General features: G+C 33.9%; 1 protein-coding gene across 1 annotated transcript in view; it reads left to right on the top strand.

Annotated features, from left to right (window-relative positions):
• The window catches only part of LOC128233751 (uncharacterized), a 57,644-nt gene that overhangs the window by 12,550 nt on the left and 19,162 nt on the right, over window positions 1-25,932 (top strand). The window contains exons 3-5 of the mRNA XM_052947583.1: window positions 13,586-13,682; window positions 22,173-22,228; window positions 25,197-25,244. Coding sequence (XP_052803543.1) covers window positions 13,586-13,682; window positions 22,173-22,228; window positions 25,197-25,244 — 201 coding nt within the window. The remainder of the gene's footprint in view (window positions 1-13,585; window positions 13,683-22,172; window positions 22,229-25,196; window positions 25,245-25,932) is intronic.

The following is a 25,932-nucleotide window of genomic DNA, read 5'->3' as shown; positions in this document are numbered from 1 at the left end:
TGAGCAATGTTCTTGTGGAAATTGCAACACAGAAGAATTAACTCGAAGTGCTCAACACATGAATGCTTCTTTGCCACTTGATGAATTGCTTGTATCTGGAAATATAGTTGGGAGTTTTGGAGCTGCACAATTATGTTAATGACAAGAAAAAAAGAAATAATAAAAAGGGTAAGGTATTTGCACTACTTCTGAAGTAAGTCACAATCCAATGAGAAGATCCAGGATTGAAATGGTGCGTTCTGGAGTAATCTATTCATATTTCGCACTCCGATTATGACATAAAATCCACCCCTCCGGCCCCTGTGCACCCCCCCCCCCCCCAATCCGCTAGTGCAATTCGTGCATGTTCTATTGGTATGCAAGCGTGTGTACATGAGTTTAATTGTAAAACCATACAGTGCACCATTTCTTTTAATCCAGTATGCTCAGGGAACAGCGCCCATATCCAAGAAAGTCTTAAAAGAGAGTTTTATACTTAAACAACGATTTCTTAAATGTCACAAATAATCTTTAATTTCATGTAGTAATTCTTGACAGAAAATTTGTAAATAACTGTTAAAACATTGTATTTGCAACATATATGGCGAGTGTAACCTTACTGTTCTTCTAATTAAATTGAACAATGACATGGAAATGTGCAGTTAGGAAGTTTTAGTCATAGACTTACTGAATACGGACCCTGGCTTCGAATTGAAAGTGACACTCTTACATACACATGTATTACAAACATATATTTTGAGTGATAAACTTTTCACTACTTACTAAATTATGCATTTATGGAAAATAGTTAATACTGATAACAAGATTTTAACCGTGTATTGAATAGCAAAAATCGCAAAAATATTAAATGATTGGTGAGTGCTAAAATATTTACTGTGATCTACTATCGTCTCATTAGGTAGAAATACCGTGTTTTCTTCACATTTCTTTCAAATTAAACTCGGTATCCTTCATAAGAACCATTGTTTTGATAGGTATTCATCCTTTTGGTATATTTATACAATTGTATAAATTGTGGTTAATCTGATTTGGAAGTAAGACAGCGTCTTTAAGTGTTAAACTTATGTAATGTATCGCAAAAACGTTCGAAAATCTAAGGTGTCCGAGGGTTTGATCCCTACGGATACACACAGTGCTGCATTTCAATTTCATTCTAAATGATTGAAGGAAATCTGGTTTGATAAATGAGCTTATGTCCATACTGATATATTCCCTGACATTATAAGCCTGCATTGAGATCGATTGACATAGAAATCTCCAGATAGCGATCTTTATTCTCATATATTGGCTGTTCACACCAGAAGGGAATGACAAATACGACCGTTCCACAGCGCTACTTTAATTCCGGTATATTAGTGTCAAGTTGATGTATGGCCGCTTCCCCGCAATGGCCGATAAGGGGAGATAATTTCTTATCGATGTTGGCCATATATTTGGTCACGTGACTTTATCAACATGGCCGCCCTGGTGGATTTTGATTGGCTATTGGGAAATCTCACGAGATCTTGCTCGATAAAGTCAAACTTGCACGAGAGAATGTAATGATATTCATTAAATTCGTAATAGAGAGAAAACCAAGGCCATTTCCCAAAAGGGTTTATTGTTAAACCGAGATGAACAATAGCGATAGTGTATACACTATCGGAACACCACACGAAGATTTATTCTTAACCTGGTATGGTTGAATGTCTTAAAAGTCGTCTTTAACGTTATTTTCATTGACAGCATTCAAAGATTTGTCGTATTAAGGGAATTCGTTCTCCATAATTGTTTTATTCCAAGCCCAGGAAAATTGGTGAAAAATATTGCAAAAGTTATCCAGAGCATAAAAAATTATATTCATTCTGAAATAGACGAAATTGTAATTAAAAACTTTGTGTAAACAAGAGCTGTTTCAGATGAGATATATAATTGACATGAAAACCGTAGCAAAGAAAATCATTGCCGTACTCATTCATTTATATATCAATAGCTGACCAACCATGGCGAATTAATTTCTATTTTGAACGCACTTTGAAATTAAACTGGGCGGCCTGAATTTATATCGTGGACAATGAAATCTCCAGCATATGAAAAAAGACAGTAGGAAAACAGCTAATAGTCACAACGTATATAAACTCGTGCTAAGCTTCCACCAGTGAACTCCATAGCCATACAATTTTTCGCCCGCTCGGGCCATTAATCAACCTGGACGGATATTATCGCTCCATCCGGGTGTTCCGTCTTCCGTCCCAGCCTGATAGATAAACCAGAAGCTGGGTTAGGACGCAGAAACGCGGCAGACATGTGCATTTATCGTGCAGTGCGCCGATAGCTACCTGCCTGAGCGCATTCCACGTGCATAGCGTGCATATCATGCCAGATATAGACCGCGGGAGGGAAAATACGCCTGCGGTTACACTCCGATACGATGTCTGGTTCGCTTAGGAGGGTTAAACTAGATTGTTAAATTGAACTGATTGTAAATTATTGGGTGTATAAGGTTTCATCGTATCTTTAGCAGTATTTTTTTCTCATTAGCGTTCCTGTCTCCGGTGTTTTCTCGTCGCTTAATTCTTCAGTGTGGTCTCCTTAAAAAGCAATGTAGTTTTCCATGTTTTCTTGGGTTTGTGCAGTATTTTATTTTCCAACAAACACAGACAATAACTATTAAAAACATGATGTACTAATTAGAAAAAAATCATGGAAATTCTCGTGTGTCCTAATAGTAATATCATCTTTCTGCTTTTCGCTCGGCTCGGTTCTGGAGCAGAAATTATATTTAATAAATCAAAGGTTATATTTTTAATCTATGTAATAGTAACTATGGTTATTCCGATTAGGTATGTCATGGTCATTCTAGGTTACATTAATTTGAGGTACCAACTATAATTAAGTATTTCTTGTCCACAAATGTATTGTTTAATTCACTCTAGGTAACATTTATTCGAGAAACCAACTATACTTAATAACCATTTCTAATCCACAAATGTACTGTTTTATTCCAATAAGCCAGGAATGCTATGGTCATTCTAAATAGCACTCTAGTTTTTCTAGTCCACAAACGTAATGCATATTTGTATTTGTGTATAAAATTGATAAAGTCCATTATATGCCTAGCGGGAACTAGAAGGACCATCATACATCGTGTCTTGTTGGCTGTTCTGTTACATTGTCTGTATATCGTCAATGACCTATAAACAGGTCTGTGACATTTGTTCGAAGATGCTATGCATACATCATAGACGTTAGATTTATCATGATCAAACCTCTGATGACATTGTGCATTTGGTGAAAACAGCACCGGGGGAGGGGTCCAGGTACTCGAGTTGTTAATTCGAATTCGAGTACTCGGACGACCGATCGAGTACATGAGTACTCGTTGCGTCCCTGACTTATATACTCACACTTTTCATAACTGTTTTTTAGAATTTAAGAATTCTGTGATAATTCTTTGTGATGGCGCGATGTTGTTACTGTTTACATTCTCAAGGACATTTTAATTTTAACGCGGGGTTAACATTTCTCTTACGGTAGTTTGTATCATTATGTGTATTAGGTCGATTGTTCTGAACCTTGTTCACGTTAACAACGTTGCTCGAGTCATCGTTGTTAACTTTCAAATCTTGACTACCACAGAAGTTGGAAGGACACTCTTATGATATGCAGAACTTCTTACCAATGTTGATAAAATTATTTCAAGCTTGTTTTATTTAAAAATATCAGCGCATCATTACATTTTTCACCTTTAAATGTCATCGACGATAAATATGTTTTATTAACCTGTTTATAAAAAAGCTACATTTCACATACATTTTTTCCAAAAATAAAACATAACATTGTTAAGATAATTTAACTCCTAAATAACATGTGTACTTTAAAATAGTTATGTTATACTCCGTAATTGTTTCATGCATAATTAGAAACATATGTCTGCGGAATGGTTTAAGATAGTTGTATGATAAATGATGTCTGTTAATGTCCAAATATAGCTTATTAAAGAGACAGTGTGTTAATATTTACAACTGAAATCGACTTAAACATGTTGTCTTTTTGTACAGTTTTCAATTAAGCCGATGTGTCCCGATTGTATATGCAGATGTGGAGTTCTTTTTTAAAATAATATGAAGAATAACACTTATACAGAAATTATTATATCTTTAATTTATTTGTTTCATAATCAAGGATTTCGTTGACGTCTTCAACGTTTGTTTAAGGCTATGACTCGCTGATATGTGTTAACTTTGTTATTTTCCCATGAATACAACTATGGGAAATACAAATCAAAGATAAATCATATACGATGTCTTTGTTAAAAACATGCATTTTTAATTGGTGTAACGGCGATAGTGTTATTTTCGTTTGTCTTTTTATTTTTCAATAAATGCTACTTACGTGGTTTTATTACCTGAACTGAAAGTGATTGCTTGATTCAAAGAAAATAAAAACACCTGAATTATCTACATATAGTAACCTGAATTATCTTTATATTGCTTTTATTGAAAACAACGCTTTCTACGAAACCTGTTTATTAAGTTGTAATATCTCTGTAATATATGCGCAATTGAACAAGGTTTTATTTTCGAATATCAGAAAAAAACACAACAAATATACCATTATGTACGGGATGAATAAAAAAAGCTTTTAGGATAAATATTTTCATTAAAGTTTAAAACTTCAATTACAATAATAAACACATAACAATCTGTCATTGAAATAAATCGAGTTGATTTACAAAACAAACAATCATCTTCTTGTATTTAAAATTTCGTTTTAACACCCTTGTATTTATATACAGACTTTACTTCAAATTCATAGGGTTAAAATGTATTCTATTATTAAATATACTTGTTAGATTGTATGGGGTTTAACATTATATAGTATCGTAAACAATAAACTTAATGACTTATCTTGACTTTAATTACACAATGAATGTAAACTGCGTTTAATTAATCTCTAATTAACGTCTACAATAACAAATTTCCAGATTATGGAATACTTTGAATGCATTTATGTTTATATTTTCATCTTAAATGATTACAGTTTTTTATTAGATGTTTGCGTAAATATATTTATAATGCTATGTTAAGACGTTCGGTCAGCATTGACGTAGTTGCTAGGTAGTACAATTTGTAGTTGAGTTGAGTTGAGTTGTTATAGTTTTGTATATTATGTACTTGTCAAAAATATTTGGTACCTCAATATGGGTAAAAAACTCTGATTGTTTCTGTTTATGGTCAAAGGCTTATGAACTGCAGATATTACCAATAAAACGTAAAACTTCAAACCTGAAATCATAAAAGTTTTGCTTTACTTTTTGAATGGATATAACAAATCGTTATCATATTATATATTATTGTTCCTAAATAATCATAAAAAAATATAGGGCAATACATTTTGAACGCGTGAAATTATACATGTTACAAATTGGTTGATTTAGTCTAAAACAGTTAAAACGGACTTTGGATGTGTGTGAAGGCAACTTTATCATTTATATTCAACTTTTATATCAATCACAGTTTTATAATAGATTATAAGCGTTTATTTTCGAATCATGAACATGTCGTTACACTCTTATATTTTGTAAATTCTAAAATAAGCTCGTTTATTTTATTTTATTTGTTAAAAAGTGTCTCAATTTTCATGGGACATAAATAACCCAACACGTATAAATAGTTCATTTCATGCAACATATACGTATAAACACAAATTTTCTCTGACAACTCGCAGTTGTTTATGTATATGAATATAAGTCTAAGGATTCTGATTAATTGTCTTCATTAAATGACAGCTATATAAAATGACAGATATATATTGTGGCACCGCTGCACTGCAGACGTCATTTTCATTTACTTGAATTAGAAGCATATTTGTTTTCACTTGAGAGAAACTTGTCTTTACATGTCTGTTTATGGAAACGTGCGCATATTCAATGGTTTCATTATGATTATTTTTTACTTTAATTAATTAGAAACACTTTTGTTTTCGACCTCTTTGTTTTCACATGAGATATGAGGTTTTCTGTATACGTGTGCGTACTCAAAGCTTTCAGTATTAATATATTTTATTTTACTTATACTTTTTGCAATTCATAGACTTCAGGGCTAAAAATTCAGGTTAAAGTATATTTCACAAACACATGACGAGTAAGACTTGTCAGTAGAATTTATACATTCATTTATTATTACCATTTCTTCCAACAATGCATTTCATTACTTACGGCTACACCATATACAGACAGACATACTGTTTATTTCGACTTGTACAGTGTATATCGTCATCAACACCATATGTTTATAATAACCAATGCCAACGTGTATGCATAATAACAAACAATGTAGTACAAACGAGAATATATACAAAAAGCAACACGTTAATACGTTTCAACCAACTACCATTACTGTTATAATCAATCTAAATCAGAAGATGAACACATTTTACTATATTAAGTTCTAACATTATTTTTTTGTGGATCTTACTTTAACCAAATCTTTAACAAACATACATGTAGTTTGTTAGCTCAGTTCTATTATTTGATTGCGATAATTGTTTGTATTTAAATAGAACAGAACAGAACACATATTTCAAAACAGAGGGTCTTGAATAATAGCATTTCTTAATATTTTTTTTTCTAAAATCATTAATAGATTGACGCACACAGACAAAGTGAAAATCATCTTCAATATCATTGGAATTACAACAAAGACAATATCGTTGGTTACGAATACAAACACAATGCATACACTGGATAGTCATGAACAGTTTCAAAGAAGCAATTATTAAGCGAACATTTCAATCAAACGAAAGAAGAAAAACATGAGTCAAAGAAACATATTGTGGATAGAGTAAATGCATGTGTGTGTTCAGTGCTTCAAAGATTGTTTTTACTCATGCCGCTTGCATGAATAGTAAATACTTTGTTTATATTCTCACCGAATGGTATGTGAAGACGTCAACAACATCATAAATTATTGAGAAATTCTATGTATTTTGTTTAGTGGCATTTGTGCGTCATAGAATGTTAGGGTTAACATTAAGTCCTTATCATTTTTGTTGTCATCAACATCATCATCATCAGCAGCAGCAGGAGCAGCAGCAGCAGTATGAACAAAATAAATTCGCTTTTTATCACTTTTAGATAACGTTAACTGTGAATTTGATTTGTGCTAATAATCATGAATTCACGTGTATTGGAAGTATAAAAATACATTTTAAAAGTAGATTATCTTCAGGAAAACAGCAGCAGCAGCAACAACAGCAACAACAAACAAGGCTAATTATGTTTAGTCTCGGAATGCTAATTTATCTTTGCGTGCTGATGATGAATGATGTTTGAAGTTTCCTTAGGTCCGTTGCCAAAACGAGAACATTTCCCATTTATCATAATATATAATATATAAGCTGATAACATATGCAGAGTATGCTAATATCTTAACATTTACGAACATTTCTTTGAGTAATATATACACATGTCACGTCGGTATTATTATTTTTTGAATCATTTGTAAAACCACCACTTGTATGGTCGTGATTGCATCTTTGATTAATTTGTGTCATAACCAACGTCTTCTTTGACGTCTTTGACGTTTGTTTCAGATAATGTTCATACACAGTGTATTTTATCTTAATTGACGTACGATTTCTTTCTTAATCTATTTGCTTGAAAACAAGGATGACAAACAGAAATCAAAGAGAAATGATCAGTTGGTGTTTTTTTCTAAAAACATGTATTTTTAATTGAGGCAACGACGTTTATGTTATTTTCGTTTGATGTCTGTTATTCAATAAACGCGACTTACGTGTGTTTTCTTTGCTTCTTTGAAAATAAATGTTTACGTCTGCTACAATTTAAATCATATAAATTTACTTGATTTATCCGCGTAATGATCAAACAACATTTAAATGCATCCGTATATCTATCGAGTTACTTTTATTTTACCGAAATTTATTATTAAGCTGATGCACGCGTAAAATATGTAAAATTATTCAGTACAAACCTACTTAACAGGTGATGTATTTTCTTCAATGATTTAAAAAAAAAGGGGGGTTAGAAGTAAATTTTAACTCGTACGAATACATATAGCCAAACTTTTTTAGAATGTGGTGTCTTTTGAACTGAATGTAAGAAAGAGATTTAAAGATTATTTTATTGGTATAGTTCATTCATTTATGTCTGTGTTATTTCTTCATTATTTGGTACAGTGTAGTCATTTAGGAAACATCTTAAGTAATTTCCTAACTTAAGTGTTTTTCTTTAATTAAGTATCTTACATATCGAAATGATATAATAACTGAATAATGACCCATAAACTTTATACGCGTTGACTTGATCGGAATAAAATACTTGAATGATAAAAACACTTATACTTTTCTTTTAATTTAGCATGTATGAAAAGTTGAATACTGTGAAATTTTATGAGATTGAATAAGTTAAGAAATTATTTAAATGATTTTATACGGGCCCAGGATTCCGTCAATGTTAAATCATATCAATTTATTAACAAGGGCTTGGTTTTTATTCTAAAATAAAGACAACGTGAATCGAAAAAGTGTGAATCTCAAACGCAATTTTCAGGAAAAAAAGGTTGAGTCCCAACAATAGAAATTCTGAAAAATATAGTATGAGTTTAAGAAAGGGGAGAGGGGAGCCAAGGGCCGGTATAAAAACAATCTGAAGTTTTCCTCTCACCGAAGTCCTATTTCTTATTCAAGTATTGTATGATTTCTGAATATAATTAAAAAGTTTTCTTTCATAGACTTTAATTAAAATTCAAACTTTTATGGAAATAACGCGTTTATTAACAAGGTAAAAATATCTTTTATTGTGACTATCAACAGATTAGGAAACTGACTTAAGTTAGGACATGATTTAAGATTTTTTCTATGAATAGCGACCCCGGCACGGCCAAATGCGGTGATAATAAGAACTCTTATAAAAGCACGTGTTTGGCCCATTTAAAAAAAAACTGAAATAATTTTATTTTCACAAACACGGCATACATTTACCTAAAAAGTCATTTCTTACATAGTGCTCGAATTACATAGAAGTTATGGATGTTGCAAAGTTCGAAATAAAAGGATTTTCAGCCGATAGTAATGGACGTAAACGTTTATTGAAATTTCATGTATAATTACGAATTTTAAATGAGTATTTAATTAAGCATTCATTTCTGCTGGATATCGGAATGGAGACATTGTTTTGTCTTCAACGTCACTCACGTAAATCCTAAATGATGAATACCAGAACGCAGATATCTGATGGCGAACCCTATATTACTAGAAAATTGTGCGCCGTCTACCGTTGCTATACAGTTTTCCAATTTTCTCGGAATCCTGGATAGACAGAATTGTAAAGCTGCCAGGAAACGTATCAATGGGGAAATATTGATCAGTCCTTGTCTTGTCTGTGGTCTTGTTTTGTGTAGGTTATTGTTCTATATTGGAAACAGTCAGGCAATCTGTGTCTTGGATAAAACGTAATGACTCGTATGGAAAAAAAACTCAGAAGGGAAAGCGATCTTTTTCATATAATATCAATAGGACGATTTCTTCTAAAATTGACACAGGCGAATAAATATAAGATTTGAAAACAGCGAGACGAATGGGAAATAAATATTGTTTAAAATGAAGAAAACAGATGAAGATTGTTAAAATAAAATATTTAAAAAAATGTTTTTAAATGTTCTTTTGTAATCTTACTTTTATTTCGATTTTTGCAAGTATGCATATATATATATATACATACTAATTATTGTTCACTATTTCGTCCATTACCGCAGTATTTAATATTATCAGCCAAAATGAGAAAACAAATTAGTAAAATTCAAACAATTTTCTCCCACGATATATACAGTGGATTTATAAAAAGAAATTGGATTTTTTAAACACTTCTGGCTATTTCTCTATATTTAAGATATGTAAAGTGGCATAGAACATATTAAATACTTAAGTGATTGCATGATTTTTCTCCAAATTTATGCAAATATTCAAACTATCCCTATGCATTCATATGCTCTTACAAATAATATCTTCCTAAGCAATTTTAGTAGGCGCGTTATTGTAGTCGTGTGAACCGGGAATTCAACCGAAGTGGAAGTAATTCTCCGTCTTAGATTGGAATGATAAACAATCTCTTGTGTCGTATTATGGCATTGTCTAACCTATGTTTGGGCGGTATTCCGTAACAATTTAATGACATAGCTTTTTTATCTCGCGGGTTTTAGCTCACAATGATACGAATCTGGAAATGCATTCTTGTATACAAAATTATTTTTTATAAAATATCTTTACAATACTGTCTTCTTAGTGAATTACTTGAATCTATTACCGAAGATATAAAAGTTGTTTTGAGTTGGGTGTTATTTAATTACGAAACTTTTAAACGGTTTGTACCGAAGTTATCGGCGTTTTACGTATGGTGTGTTAAGGTTTTAAGGCACCCATTGTGGTCATCTTATAGAAAAGAACGCATTTATCCGCGTAATGATCAAACAAAACAGTTAAACAGCCATTATTTGCTTAAAATTGTCTGTAACATATTTATATCGATAGACTTTATAAACCGAACTTTATATGTTTGCCTAGTGTAATAACATAATACAACATATATACAAATGAATTAGCCAACGGAATCTTGGAATTAAACCATTAAGTTACACAGTACCAATACTGATCCGTTTCGTTTCTTTTAAACGTCTGCTCAAAGTATCTGGTGCATAATTCATTTTTTTTTAAAGAAACGTATGGTTTTAAAGTCTTGAACTTATTCTATGATTATAATTATATTATATTTGTTATACATGCATATTTGTACGGCTTATATATACACATTTTCAATTTCCAGACTTTAGACGTTCTATTAACTTGTTTAACATAAAACTCTTCCTGGATATTCTATCAAAGCTAGTGATGTAAGTTTAATTTGTGTACACAATGAAATAAAACAAATATTTACACGTCAATCATTTTAATGCCTATAGTTTGTACGAACAGGCATTCTCTTCTTTTCTTTAAATAATAGACGCATTGCCAAAAGCTAATTTCAAAAAGAAAGCAAAAAAACACTAATAGGAATTCTCATTCCTTCAAGAAAACGTAATATAGAAAAACTCGTGAGTTATTTGAATGACTACAGTTTGAACAAACAACCAATCTCATCTTTTTAAACAATAAAAGGATTTCCATCAGGAAATTCCAAAGAAGAAAAGAAAAGTAAAAACACTAACAAGCATTCTCATTACTTCATGAAAAACTAATATTAAAAAACTAGTCAATTATTAAAATGCCTATAACTTGTACAAACATCATTTATCTTCCTTTTAAACAATAGAAGGATTTCCATCAGGAAATTCCAAGAAAGAAAAGAAAACCACTATAAACATTTCTTCATGAAAACCTAATATTTAAAAATATTCAATTATTTGAATGCCTTGAGTCTGTACGAACAACTATTTTCTTCTTTTTAACGATAAAAAGATTTCCATCAGGTAATTAAAAAAAAAACACAAAAAAAACACTAACAAGCATTCTCATTCCTTCATGAAAACCTAATATTAAAAAAAAAAAACACCTAGTCAATTATTTCAATGACTATAGTTTGTACGAACAGCCATTCTCTTCTTTTTTTAACAATAAATAGATTTCCAATTTACAGCAGGTAAATCCAAAAAAAAACAAGAAAAGAAGAAAAAAAACACTAACAAGCATTCTCATTCCTTTATGAAAACTAATATTAAAAAACTAGTCAATTATTTGAATGCCTTGTGTCTGTACTAACAGGAGGTCATATTTCTTTATGAACATTAAACACACTAAAAATGATTTGCAAGAAACAGGTTTTTTACATTATTTACTCATACGCGCCTTTTAAGAAATTCAACCTCTGTATTGAAATGCACATTTTATTGTATTTCAATGCAAAGTAATTCGTCTTTTATCCTTACACCTACCATTTTAAAACGTTTTTATCTTTTCAAATATCTCCAGAGCTAAGCGCGATGATAGATTAAATAAGTATTTATAATTATTAATGCATTTTTCAGTAGGTAAAACCCGCAGGTTTATACAAATCTCACGTACATTTGACAGTATAATTAATGCATTTGGATGCTTCCCACGAGTTTGAGCATTTTAAAAAAGGTTTGAATGTACAACAGGGCTGTCCGTGTATATTCATGGTAGACTATAATAAAATTATATATTGAAGAAATAATGGTGAAATTTTAGAAGATTTTGAAAAAGAATACAAGTTGACAAACTATGTTTCTAAACAGATGGAAAAAAGAGTAAAATAAAATGTGAAAGATGCACTTTAATATGGCAGAAATGTGCTTAATTTACCATCCGTTGTCTGAGCACGAAACTTCATTTGGTGTTTAAATATCTGCGTTTTAAAATATGTGCTATCTTCACGTGCATAGTTATTTTTTTTATTAAAAAGGTGTTTACTAAGAATGTTACTAAGGAAATATCTTCGAAAAATAATGTGAAATTTTATAAAATAAAAAAAGTAAAGACACGAAATGGTCGCTCGTGAAAATGTTGAATGTGCACTAAACTATTGATATGCTTTCTAATTTCACCCAGCCTGCTCTTAGCAACGACTGTTTTAAAAAGGTTCATACTGTGTGAGCAATTACATAAACATTGCGTGTATATTCCACTAACAGGCAAAGTGCACGTGCTTTTTCTCGTGCCATGTGCGCTCAATTAGCCGTCTGTTTGAGGGATTGCGTATACACGTGCAGTGCACGCGGAGCTGTGTCTTAATTGTTGGCAATTTATGAGCATAAAAGTTTATAATATGGCGTCGGTGCTTAGGGCTTGAGCTGTGTTGTCAAAGGTGAAACTCTTTTCTTTGATTTTCGAAACCGCGAGAAAAGTATGGAGATGAATTTTTCCTAGGTTGTTTCCATAAAAATAATAATCAATCCATCTCTTATAATCAATCTATCTCTTTTCTATGAAATTTATGAAACTATATCAAAACTATATCATGTAAAGAAAGGTTGGTGCATTTAGATGTTTTGTTTTTATGACAAGCGTCAACCTTTTCTTGTGAAAACATTTTTGAACATGATATTTAAGCTAATATTTGAAGTCTCGGTTGAAGTATTTTCAAGACTGTAACATGTTGTGTTTCTTGGTTGTGTTCAAATCACCATGAGTGTAGGGGAACATCAATATTTCTCGCAACCCAGATAAGTAGGTCCAAATATTTGACCATGCTGGACATCCTCATCTTGCCCACGGCAAAGATAAAGTACCCGTATGCACACAATAAATTAAAATAATAACGCCGCATAGCAGCATCGCCGCATAAACGTGTTTTATTTTCGTTTATGCGGTAATTTTCAACGCATTATAATTAGCAGGGCGACAATTCTTATGCGGCGACGCTCAACGCATAAAGCAGAAATTGCTTATATGGGGCGCGGCTGTGCCTTTTTGCCTGTGCCTGTTGATGAAAACAGGTCCCAAAACCTACTACAGTTCAATGTCGCTTGTAATCTTTGGCATTTACCCAACGGGAGAATATTCTTCGGTTGTATATACTTTTTGTGGCTATATGTTAATATAAAATATATTCCTGTATTCTCCATTTCAGTTTGTAAGACGTGTATTGTGGGGTACCTGGAGGCGAGCAAACACTGCCCCGTGTGTGACAACCTCGTGCACAAGACCAAGCCACACCTTAGGCTCAGGTAAGACACATATATATGACGTTATAAGCGTAGGACGTCATTCGATGCGCCGGTATATGCCCACGACGCCTAGGATTTCACTCGCTACGGTGGCATACGCCTAGGACGTCATTTGCTACGTCGGCGTAAGCCTAGAACGTCATTCTCTACGGCGGCGTAAGCCTAGAACGTCATTCGCTACAGCGGCGTAGGCCTAGGACGTCATTTGCTACGGCGGCGTAAGCGTAGAAGTTCATTCGCTACGGTGGCGTATGCCTAGGACGTCATTCGCCACAGCGGCGTAAGCGTAGAACGTCATTCGCTACGGCGGCGTTGGCCAAGGACGTCATTCGCTACGGCGGCGTAAGCGTAGAACGTCATTCGCTACGGCGGCGTAGGCCTAGGACGTCATTTGCTACGGTGGCGTAAGCGTAGAACGTCATTCGCTACTGCGGCGTAGGCCTAGGACGTCATTCGCTACGGCGGCGTAAGCGTAGAACGCCATTCGCTACGGCGACGTAGGCCTAGGAGGTCATTTGTTACGGCGGCGTAAGCATAGGACGTCATTCGATGTGGCGACGCCATTCTATGACGCCATTCACACGTTACAGCGGTCGAAGCCTTAACGGCATTCACTTAGTCGGCGTAGGCCAGTTTTCATAACACATCCGATCAAAAGCTACTTGGCGAGGGACCATCGACACTTATATTGACGGTGTACTGCCGTTGCTCACAGCCTTTTGACGAAAAGCGCGTTTGGGTCAGGCTGTTTGGTGCTCCTCTAAGATAAATCCGCGGGATTAATGTCATACGATACCATAGCAAACCGTATGTTTATATCGCGTGACACTTTATGGCACTAATACCGCTGTTGGTGATGTTATAGGCTTACATTATGTAATGTGGTCATCATGTTGGACACGATCACACAAACCCGCACGGGGCATTGGACACGTATACATGTATATAGGCACAACAGTACCAACGGCTTATGAATAAAGGGGGCTCACAAAACTTTATATATGGGCTGGTTCTTTATCTAATGTATGTTCGAACCATTTTGTTAACCTTTAAATGCTGAGCCTTCAAAAATACAGGGGTGGGGGTGCGGATGGAGGTAGGGTGGAAATCAATGTTAATGCTGAAATCAGAGGCCGTGTTCTCTAGCGTCTTGAGTCTAGGTTTGAGAGTTAGGCTCAGGAAACTGAACTAGTAAATGTTTTCAAAATATTTATTATATAACTCATTTGGGCAAAATGTTAGTGGCGTATTGAAGAATAGATAATTGTAACATCTACAGCAGTCTTTGCTTCTGTAAGACCATATATATCTCTGAAACTCAGACTCAATACGTTATTGAAGATGGACTCAGGATTTAGAGCTATCAAGCTTAGAGCTTACAATCTCGGTCATGGAAGATATTTATATTCATCAACCAAATATAGTATGCGCGTGATGGTGTTAGTAGTTTATACTCCGGGTCCCAGCGTGAGCACATTGAAGGGTCTCAGAGTGACAGTGCAACCACCGCGCACCTATCCTGGACAGACTATCAGGCTACGTGGCTCCACCTCTGCCAGGAACTGACAACTTCTGTACATGCCAGGAGCAGTGGTACAGTGCGAATGGTCGTAGAAAGGATTTCATAACCAATTACAACAGAAGTGACCTGTTCCGCCCGGGAATCGAACCCAGGTTGTCCGATTCACAGTCTAACGCTCTACCGATCGAGCTAACCATATAGCATGTGAGTGAATCAATTAGACTTTTAATGATCATTGATTGCATCCAAGGACAAAACCGGCGTCGTTGATTGGCCATAAACGTTATTTATAAATTAGTAAATCATTGTTTCCCTGGTTAAATATACATAAATATAAATGTTTGCATTTTATTACGAATATGCTAAGATGCATGACTCGTCGTTATATAAGCATAGTTTTGAATGAAGAGCAGTAATCAGTTTTCATACAAACATAATTAATTTGATGTTTTCATTTCGCTCTGGGGCGAATGTGTATTATGTATGCCTGTTGTTACGCATAATTTCTATAATAGTCTGGAATGTTTTATTCATAGCCATGTAAAACATATTGCACTAACGATATGGGTGAATGTTATCCGAAACAATTGATGTTAATGTTGAGACTCTGTGAATGTATGATTCAAATTTAGGGTTCTAGCCAGGATTAAACAGACCAGGGTGTTGCAGAAAAGGGACAGGGTGCTAAGTGTAAAACGGGCTCCTTAAATCGAGCTCTTTAAAACGGGCTCCTTAAATCGGGCTATGAAGAACGTGAGCATAATGAATTCGGCAGGGAATGTTAGAAATTGTGTTTAATTGGAGTAATATAAGGTTTCAACTGCCACATATGTAAAGTGTGAATGTTTTTTTGTTGTTGTTTTTTTATAAGGTTTAAACAAAACAAAACAAATATTTGTCAGTCTGGAGCATTTTATTCTATGAAGACAGTAGGGTACCCATGCTGGTCTCCTTGAGGGCAGGAGGGTGTCATTGAAAAAGGACAGGGTGCAGCACCCTTCCATAATCCTTTGGCTAAAATACCTACTAGCTCGGATACAATAAGACATAAGTTTTGAACATTAAGAGAAAGCTATGTATTTTTGTATAATAAGAAACAACTAAAACATTTGTATACATTAGCAATATGGCAGTCACATGTTTTCTCTGTCCTTCTGTAAGGCCATTATCGGCCCCATTCTCAAAGTAATCTGGGTTATATATATTTCCCCCCATCGCCAGTAAAAACATCCCGATCAGCAATTTTATTTTTTAAATGAATTATGTATTTGTTATATCATGAAAAAGTATGAATATATGTGTTGACTGGGCTTTTAACAATACTTGCGCAAACTTAGGTGTCTTTTTCTAAAATTTAAGAAATTGTATGGTTTCGTGTAGGAATTTTATTTGAAAGCAACTTTCCAGGGGAATGTCCACATTTACTGGAAACGCCGTTATTTCCCTCCAATTTTAAGTAGGGTCCTTTTTTCCAAAATAGCTGTAAAAAAACCTGGTTGATAAATGTTTTATCACTCAGAATCTCACATATTCCAAACATCAAATATACATTTTATCTACAAGAAAAGAAAATGGTATGCAAAACTTCTGCGTTAACTTGACGGGCGCTGCAGAGTGCCCGGGGCTTATCGATAATTTGCGAAAAATAAAACCACATGGCGCACGAGAAACTCTAGCATCACGCGCGCGTTTATTGGCGTGTTGGTAGGGCTCGTTCCCTGATCCGACATTCCCTGCGTGCGGACGTGTCTGATGGATTCTGAGGATGATTAAAAGAGACTTTCTATGGCTTACATCCTCTACACTGATGCGCAAATAGATGATTTAGAGTATATTTGTTCGATTCAGTTTAAGATTGTAATATATTTCACAGAGTGAGCACCATAGCGAGTTGCTATGCCATGAGTGAAATATTTACTTTTAATGTTCATTTGGTGATATATATTGCATATTTTAAACTGAACCAAACTTTTTTCCTTTTTATATCATGCTTATAATTTGACAAAAACAAACTTTAATAGATATTTAGAAGGAAAACGCTCGAAATTTCAATCAAATGGCGTCATACCGGAGACGAAATAAAGTGACGTCATTGTATTTTCTTCCCGGCATTGTACGCGTTTATGTTACTTTTTTTTGCAATGAAACTGGTAAAATCGAAGAAAACAGTGAAATTATATTTTGGTAAGCTCACTGTTTGAAGCGGTGCGTTTATCGAGATATATTCCACCGTTATAGTTCAATAAAGCACTGGAAAACATGAAATAACATGCTGCATGATTTAAGGAAATAACTGCGGGATTGATGTCATTATCGGGGTATGATCGCAGTGGGGCTTGATAAAGTTTGTGTAGAGTCCGAAGGTTACGAGATAACACTGTTCGACACAGCGAGGTTCGCCTGTATTTTAGAATTAAAACAATTGTAATATAAATCATACTTTGACGTGCAACGACTGTGTTGTATTATTTGCCGAAAACAGGAGTCTGTTACTGTACAATTTGCACGTGCTAACGTTTCGGGTTAAAAAATCCAAATTCCTATGAAATGCATTGCATCTAAATACAACGCTGAAACTAATTGCAAAGCATGTTTAAGCAACGTAATACCATCAAAAACATGAAGATTTACGCCAGAGAGGCTGGTTATGTATTTCCTCGTGCCTCCCCGTGGCTTTATAGATTTCCACTCGGTTGGCACGGGGAGATGGGGGTCTAGTTTCTACTTGTCATGGGTTTTTAGAAGTTTTTGGAGCGTTCAAAGAAACCAATAATCTGTTTTCTGAAAAACCTTCTAGTAGCGCGTGCCGGATGTCAAATGTCACGTGCTGGTCACGTGCCTCGAGAAAAAAAGCAGACGATATAGTAATTACCGCGCAAATAAGCGAGTAATGAAAATAACAGAACCGCGTGTTTTTGAAGCATAGGAGATAGGTTAAATTGCAATGAAAAAAGATTTTTCACGACATTGCTTTGGAATAATAAACATTACTTTCGAATTTATTAGTTTTCTGGTTTATGGTAAATTACACGAGAACAATAGACACCGACATCTTGCCTTCATTGTTTTAATTACCATTGATGAATTGGCGTTTCAGCCTGAAATTATTGCAAAACTCTAGGATATAAATCTGAACTAATTGAAAAGAATTGAAAAGCAAAAACACACCATGTTTTTATTTATACAGCGACGCCAGAGTTTAATGCCGTATGTTTGCGCTTTGTAATTAGTTCGCCTGCTTGAAAGCATTTTGGCACAAATCATTTCGCACACGAGTGTTAGTCTTGTGCAAACATATAACAGATAGAAAGAAATGATTTGAACCCATGGAACTACTTTTCACTTCAAACACACACACAGCGTATGCCTTTAAAGCAATATCTTCCATGTATATTGTAAATAGCATTCTTCATGTACATGTATATAAACAGGTCGTTGATTTATGTGACGCCATTAATACGATTTGCACTTGGATTTATCCAAACAAGAGATTTTTCTCGTCAGATCTTGGCGTTTCTCCATCGCTGTTAGTTTCTTTTATGCAATATTGAAGGTATCGGATACACAATAGGCCGATCCCCCCCCCCAGAAATTTGCCGAAGTTAACAACGTTGTTAACGTATTCGTTGTTAACTTTCAAATATTTACTGTTCTGTAAGTTTTATGAATAAAATTGTTATCTGCAATATTTCTAACGAGATTTGATACAACTGTTTCAGCTTTACTTGACATGTTTATATTTATAAATAAGTGAGCATATCATGAAATAGGTCACGTTAAAAGCTGCACTCTCACAGATTGGACGTTTTGACAACTTTTTTTTATTTTTTGTCTTGGAACGAGCCAATTTTTGTGAAAATCCATGGAAACCAGTAATATAAGACTGCTGACAAAAAATAGTTCGCAGAATTTCATATATAAGTTCAAAAAATCATGTTTTATGCATTTTTCTTAAAACCGTTTAAGCCATAAAACATTAATATTCGAACGGAAATATGCAAGTCTGCGCTCTGATCTATTGTCAGCAATCTTTTATCATTGGGATGCAGATATTTACGCAAAAATTTCCTCTTTCCAAGACAAAAAAATAAAAAAGTTGTAAAAACGGCAAATCTGTGAGAGTGCAGCTTTAAAAGTTAACACGGTGTCCCAAATCTTGTTGTTAATTTGACAATATCATGAACAATGGGCATAATGATGTGTTTTTATGTTTATTCTTGGTGACCCAAAATTCTTTGGCATCATTTAAAAGTACAGTTATAACTTGATGCACTTTGATTTTTTTGTCATTTATTTCACATACAATCGAAACTCTATATGTTGAACTCTGTTATCACGATTTTACTGGTTATCTCGAACATTTTTCTAATGTGCATGTTTGGTCAAGTTTTTTTTTTTTTTTTTTTTTTTTTTTTTTTAATTTCGGTTGTATCGAAATCGAATGTTCGTTTTCAAAATTCAGGGGAAATGTGGGGCTAAACTACTTACTGTTATCTCGAAGAATTTTTAAAGGTCTCAACGACTTCGACATAACAAACTTAGACTGTTTTAGTTATCAGATTGTTACCAGAATAAGATGAGGCGACCAGTCATCAAACTTCAACAACATTGTTAATAGAGAAGTTATTAGTCAACTAGCTAAGATATGGGTCGGAATCCTTAAAACATGAAAGGTTCCTTTGCCAGGAGAAATCATTAGTTAATGTCAAACTGGGAATAAAACTGTTAAACAAACTGGATAGGAAACGTTTTTCGCGCTTGCATCACTCACTAGTGCAGTAAAAATGAAATGCACCATTATGTTACCATGGAAACCCAGAAAAACGCGATTCTCAAAGTACTTCCGAGCCAATAGGAGCTATTCGCATTTGCTGAGAGATTCTGGCTTAATTATTTCCGACAAAATCCAAGGGTTATGAGAGAATTACTCGAAAATAGACGTAGAAAATGGCGTTTAATAACCAAGCCATAAATTTGCCGGCTTGCAGACTATTTTCAGGGAGAAATGAATTATTTTTTGAGACGGAGAATAATGGTTGCTATAACCGTAATTGCTGCAGCAGTAACATTTAAAAAAAGCTTGAAAATAATATTGTTGAGAGGAAAATAAATAGCACATAAACTTAAAATATTTTATTGATATTTGGAGGGAATTAATATAAATACAGTGTATTTCTCAGTACATATATGCATATTTTAAAAAATAAAACAAAAAAACTTTATTATTTATTTAATTTTCTTAAGAAATTTTAATAACACTATTAAGGAATGCCAACGCAAATTTGAGGAAACCAGAATAAAATAGGAGAATACCTTTCACTTTATTAAAAAAACAAATCAACTTTTGTATAAATAAGAAGAAAGGCAACACTTTTATTTTTAAAGTTTAGTGGCCAAACAAGAGGAAATCAGCTGAAAAGAGGAGAAATGGTATCTATGAATTATATACATTCACCGACAGCTCAGCATTGATTTTAACACATCCTGCTACTCACAATTTGTCCGGATTTTAAAAAAGCAAAGCATGTATTCTAATGACGGCACGATGTTTCGTGCTTGCTTCATAACTGAAGATGAAATATTAGACACCCGACACTGACGACGTTGCGCGTGTGACAGCGTATTCCCACAGTCCCCTTTCATCTCCCCCTTTGATGGATGCCGCCTGTGCAAGCGTTTACCAGACACGGAACCATGCGTGCGCCGGTCCTCTGAACGCTTGTCCTCTCAATGGGATGAGCAAACATTAAACTCTAAGGCTAAATAAATGTCGCCATCTTAGTTACGCTTTTTATGGATGAATGGTAAAATATCTTAAAGCCAAATCGTCCATTAAATTTACTATCGATTCCAGAAAGCAAGGATGCTTAATTGATTAAATCCCTGGAAAATCCCAGGAAGATGCGTTTATGCTTCATGATTGTAGTAAATGATTACCACGTCCCTGTGACGGCAATTTAGAGTTCAATTAATTAGTAAGGAACAGAACAGAACAGAACAGAACAGAAGTTTATTTTGACTAAGGTAACAAAACATCTCGTCATTCAAATAAATACAACGTTTATACAACGTCAACAAAACGTTATACAATCGATAATTTTTATCATGTTAGTCAATATTAAGATTATTAGTTTTGGTATATGGAAAACATTCATCAATGGCAATATTTTACCCCTTCAGCATCGAGCATGCTTTTCTCTTGTTGCGTATTTTGCCTCGCACATTACAATATTGGGATTTATTCAAGAGAAAATATCGAATAAAAGTTGTATAGTTAGGTTTATGATGGATATGCAGGCGCTTAATAGTTTTACAACAATGGTTTATGGGAATTAAAGATTTAACTTTGTCATTGAATGCTGGGTTTCTTCAACTAATATTACAAGCATTTGCATAAATTTACAACTTCTTCTAGCAAGTTCTAAAAATTAAAACAAGTTCTGGGGTTAAAGCCTGGGTTTAAAGGGCGGGGTGCTGCAGAAAAGGAACATGGTTCCAAGGGTTAAAAGGGCACATTGTTTCGAGCTGTGGAGAACTTTAATACTATAAATTTGACAAAAACTGTTAAAAATATGCTTAATTGAAGTAGTTTTGATATTTTAAGTTTGTTTGTATTTTTAATCGTATAATAAGTTTTTAAGCAACATTTAAAGGAACTATTTGATTGTCTTATTTCAACTCTAAGAAGTCAAAAGTCTGCACATGCTGGTCCCTCTCCAAGCCGAAAGGGTGCTACCAAAATGGCAGGACAAATCACCATTATTTTACTCTTGAGCTAGTGCTATATTATTCTATACCTTTAAAATTAGGGTACATGTATATGTTGAGAACTTGAGATATATTAGTACATGTTTAATATTAATAAAGTTTTTGCCAAAGATGTATAGGTGCATCGTGCACACATTTATTTGTCAATATTTTCTATTCTCTTTGGTCATGGTCTCATTTCTTGTTGTTGTTTTTTTCAGGCCCGACCATACATTACAAGACATCGTATACAAACTGGTGCCCGGCTTGTTTCAAGGTAAGATGTTTGGTGATATAGTAACGAAAGTATGACTAAGAAAAAGCCTTTCTGTGAATGTAGAATATTTTGCAACAGTAACTGGTACAATTGTATTAAAATTTCTTAACGTGGAAAGAAACATCAGTGATTCCATACCTTAAAATCATCTTAAACTATTCCTCAAAACCGCGTGAATGGAAAATAAAACGAAAATTCGTCTTTTATTTGATACTTTTCTTTAATAAAACATTCTCGTTCACCAGAGCGATGATGCTATGCGTACAACACATGTATTATTCACGAACCTCTGACGATACAGAATGATACAAAACCGCGTGGACGAAAAGTAATGCAACAGTTGAATCTATGTAAACTGTCCATCTGACCTATCAAAACCGCGTGGACGAAAAGTAATGCAACAGTTGAATCTATGTAAACTGTCCATCTGACCTATCAAAACCGCGTGGACGAAAAGTAATGCAACAGTTGAATCTATGTAAACTGTCCATCTGACCTATCAAAACCGCGTGGACGAAAAGTAATGCAACAGTTGAATCTATGTATACTGTCCATCTGACCAATCAAAACCGCGTGGACGAAAAGTAATGCCACAGTTGAATCTATGTAAACTGTCCATCTGACCTATCAAAACCGCGTGGACTGTTGAGAGATAAAACATGACTATCCATACTATGTATGCATCAGTAATTTCCAATTTTCCCTAGAAAATGATCAGCTTAATAATTGACAAATCCTTGGTGACAGCGGGTCGATGGAGCCCGTATACACCCCGTACTCAGTTCATTACGAGCCCCACTCCCTTATGGGCTTAAGGGGCGACCCCGTTTCGCTTTAGCTAATTGCAATTTGCCCAATCACGTGTCGATATCGCGTTGCTATGGCAACAGGTTGGTCAGGCGTAATGTGATCATAATTATAATCTTGTGAGGCCGCATGAGTTTCTCTCCCCGAAAGTGCTGCTTTTTTGTGGTTTCGTTGTCTGTCTCCGGTTTCTGATACAATCGATCAATTATTGATATCAAAAGGTGTTCACGGTTGAATATAATTATTTAAGTCTTCCTAATAAATGTACAAAATAAAATTATTCTTCAAATTCATTGAACCGTTATACTGTTTATGCAATTATAAACATAAAAGCACAAACATAGGCACAAACATGGACCGACTTTTCCGGTTTTAATTGAACATGGTTATAAGAAACAGTAGTAACTTTTGACAAATATGTTGCTGTTTTTGTTATCATGCAGAAGTTGATTATTTTTAGACCGTTCGGAAGCATTGTTCTTAGGTTATGTATTGTATAAACTGTCTATCTTATGAACACGTCCGTCTTTCTGTCTGTCTGCCATCTGAGGATAAAAAAGGACAATTAACATTCTTTATATTAAGACCCGAATTGGTCACAACATGCTTGATAAAGGAATTGATTAAGAATACTTTATTTCAATTCATTATATGGGAAACCTTTAAAGTAGTTTGCCAGACATAACTTTTTTTAGAATTGTAATAAAGTATATATTACAGTAAACATCGCTTCAAGTACAAATCTTCATACAAAAGTTTCTGATAAAAAGGAAACAGACACTATGGTTTACAGATAAATTCATTCCAGAGTATTCTGCAATTTTCCCTACTACACGCGGACTGAAGTATTTCAAATGAACAAGTATTGATCACAAACTGACGTGCTAGCATGGTACATGGACAGTCGTCCTTTTCTCTTGCCGTTGAAGCAGTGGAACGTAACAATTCCTGGTGCTTGGCAAATGGAACCGGTATAGAATCACACTGAGAAAATTATACCGCCATTTTGCCCGTAATTGGAACTTTGTCCGAATGTTATTTGTCCGTAATTAGGACGTTGTCCGAATGCTATTACACTGTTGGGTTTTGCTCAGGGTCACGCGGGCGATGGTTTGAACCTCAGTGTTGACGAGAGGTTTGATTGATGAATGAAGCCGTACTTAGTCAAAACGTCAGAAACAAGTCATATGCTTTCCGTGGAAGTCTTTTTTTGACAGTTGATCATTTAGAATTATTACGAACGCGCGAACATAAAAATAATGAATACTCTTTTCGAAATAAATGGTTGCGAGTTATGTGTTTTTCGTTTAGAAATGTTACAGGTTTATTATTTTAATATCAATGTACAAAATTAATATTCTTAAAATAAAGTTTGTGATACAGGTGCAATGAATTTAGGAATATATGTTATAAAGCAGAAAAAAAGATATAATTTTACTTGGTGAGGATTTTTTTCATATAACATTTTGGAAATTGGTAATATGATTTTTACATATATCATAACCCCTTTGAAGTTGCTGAAAGTCTTATTATTTTTAAACCACCCCTCGTAAAGTTAAATACCAGGGTGTCATCCCGTTTTGGGCGTAATTTGTGTTTGAATAAAAATATATTTAGACCATTTATTGTATAGATTCCGCCCGAAACTTAACGGGTGTCCTCGAGCACTTTGATGCAGGTAAAGAAATCTTAATGAAACATGGCATAGAGACGGTATTCATAAAAAACATCTTAAGTCATTTCTTAACTTAAGTCTCTTTCCTTAGTTAAATATTTCACTGGTTAAATGACAGGATGATATCTGAAATACTTTATTAACATTGGTTTGTATTAAATATATACAATTTTGTTATATAAAACACACTGATACTTTTCTTTTAATGTGCCTATGAAAGTTTTAGGAAATCGACTTAAGTTAAGGAAATTATTGAGATGTTTAATGAATGCCGTCCCAACTTAAATGCAACATCATTAATATTTTATGACGTTCCGAAAGTCTTTGTTTGCTATGGAACCACCATTTTCCATTCCGCTTTTTTTCATTTTAAACATACGGCCTCTGTATAATAATATAGTCTTCTTTTTCAATTAATTCTATACTTAATAAAATGTCTATGCCGCGTTTCCATTTTCAGTTATTTTTTATTTATTTTTTTCTCAGATGAAATGCGAAAAAGACGAGACTTTTATAAAGAGGAAATCGAAACTGGTAAGTTATTTGTTTATAATTCGTATTTTTTTTCTTAAAATGAAAATATACTTGTTTTATATTAATGTATCATATTTCCGTAATTTTCTGAGATATTGGTCTGTTTTTCTAATAAGTAAAGATAGCATTTTGAACGACTTAATTGCAAAAGCTAATTATAAAGAATATCTTTTTCGTCTGCTATTTGAAAGTATTATTAGATGTTTTAAATACTCATTCCGACTGAGAATGAACATATTTTGTTTGGAAAAAAAATAGAAGAGGAATCTTGAAATGTTTTGTTAAATCATGTTGTCTTAGCCGGAGGGATTTTTAGATTTTTACAATTTAAATAAATTTTCTTTATGTATTTGAAATATTTTGAGATTTAATCTACTAATAAATTTTAAACATAGTCGCCGTCGGCTTTTATTTTTAAATTTTAATTCAGTTGCCAATTTATCAAGAATTTGTGGAGCCTTTTCGCCAGCATTAATGTTCTTTTGTCAAGTAACACATAAGCGAACCTATTTTGTGGGCTATTAAGCATTTCTTTTTTTGTTCCTGATTTTTATGTCTCTATTGGTAAAGCAATATCCGTTTTTGCAACTTCTAGCAAACAGAAAATATCTCGTGCCAATCTTGTTTACCGTGCGTGTTCCGTACCTTTGTCACAATATATGTTTCCACTTGCAAATTTCCCGTTCTA

This window comes from Mya arenaria, chromosome 1 (genome assembly GCF_026914265.1).
Source record: "Mya arenaria isolate MELC-2E11 chromosome 1, ASM2691426v1".
In the NCBI taxonomy this organism is placed as follows: domain Eukaryota; kingdom Metazoa; phylum Mollusca; class Bivalvia; order Myida; family Myidae; genus Mya; species Mya arenaria.
The sequence above is the reverse complement of the archived record's forward strand: the minus strand, read 5'-3'. Positions and strand labels throughout refer to the sequence as shown.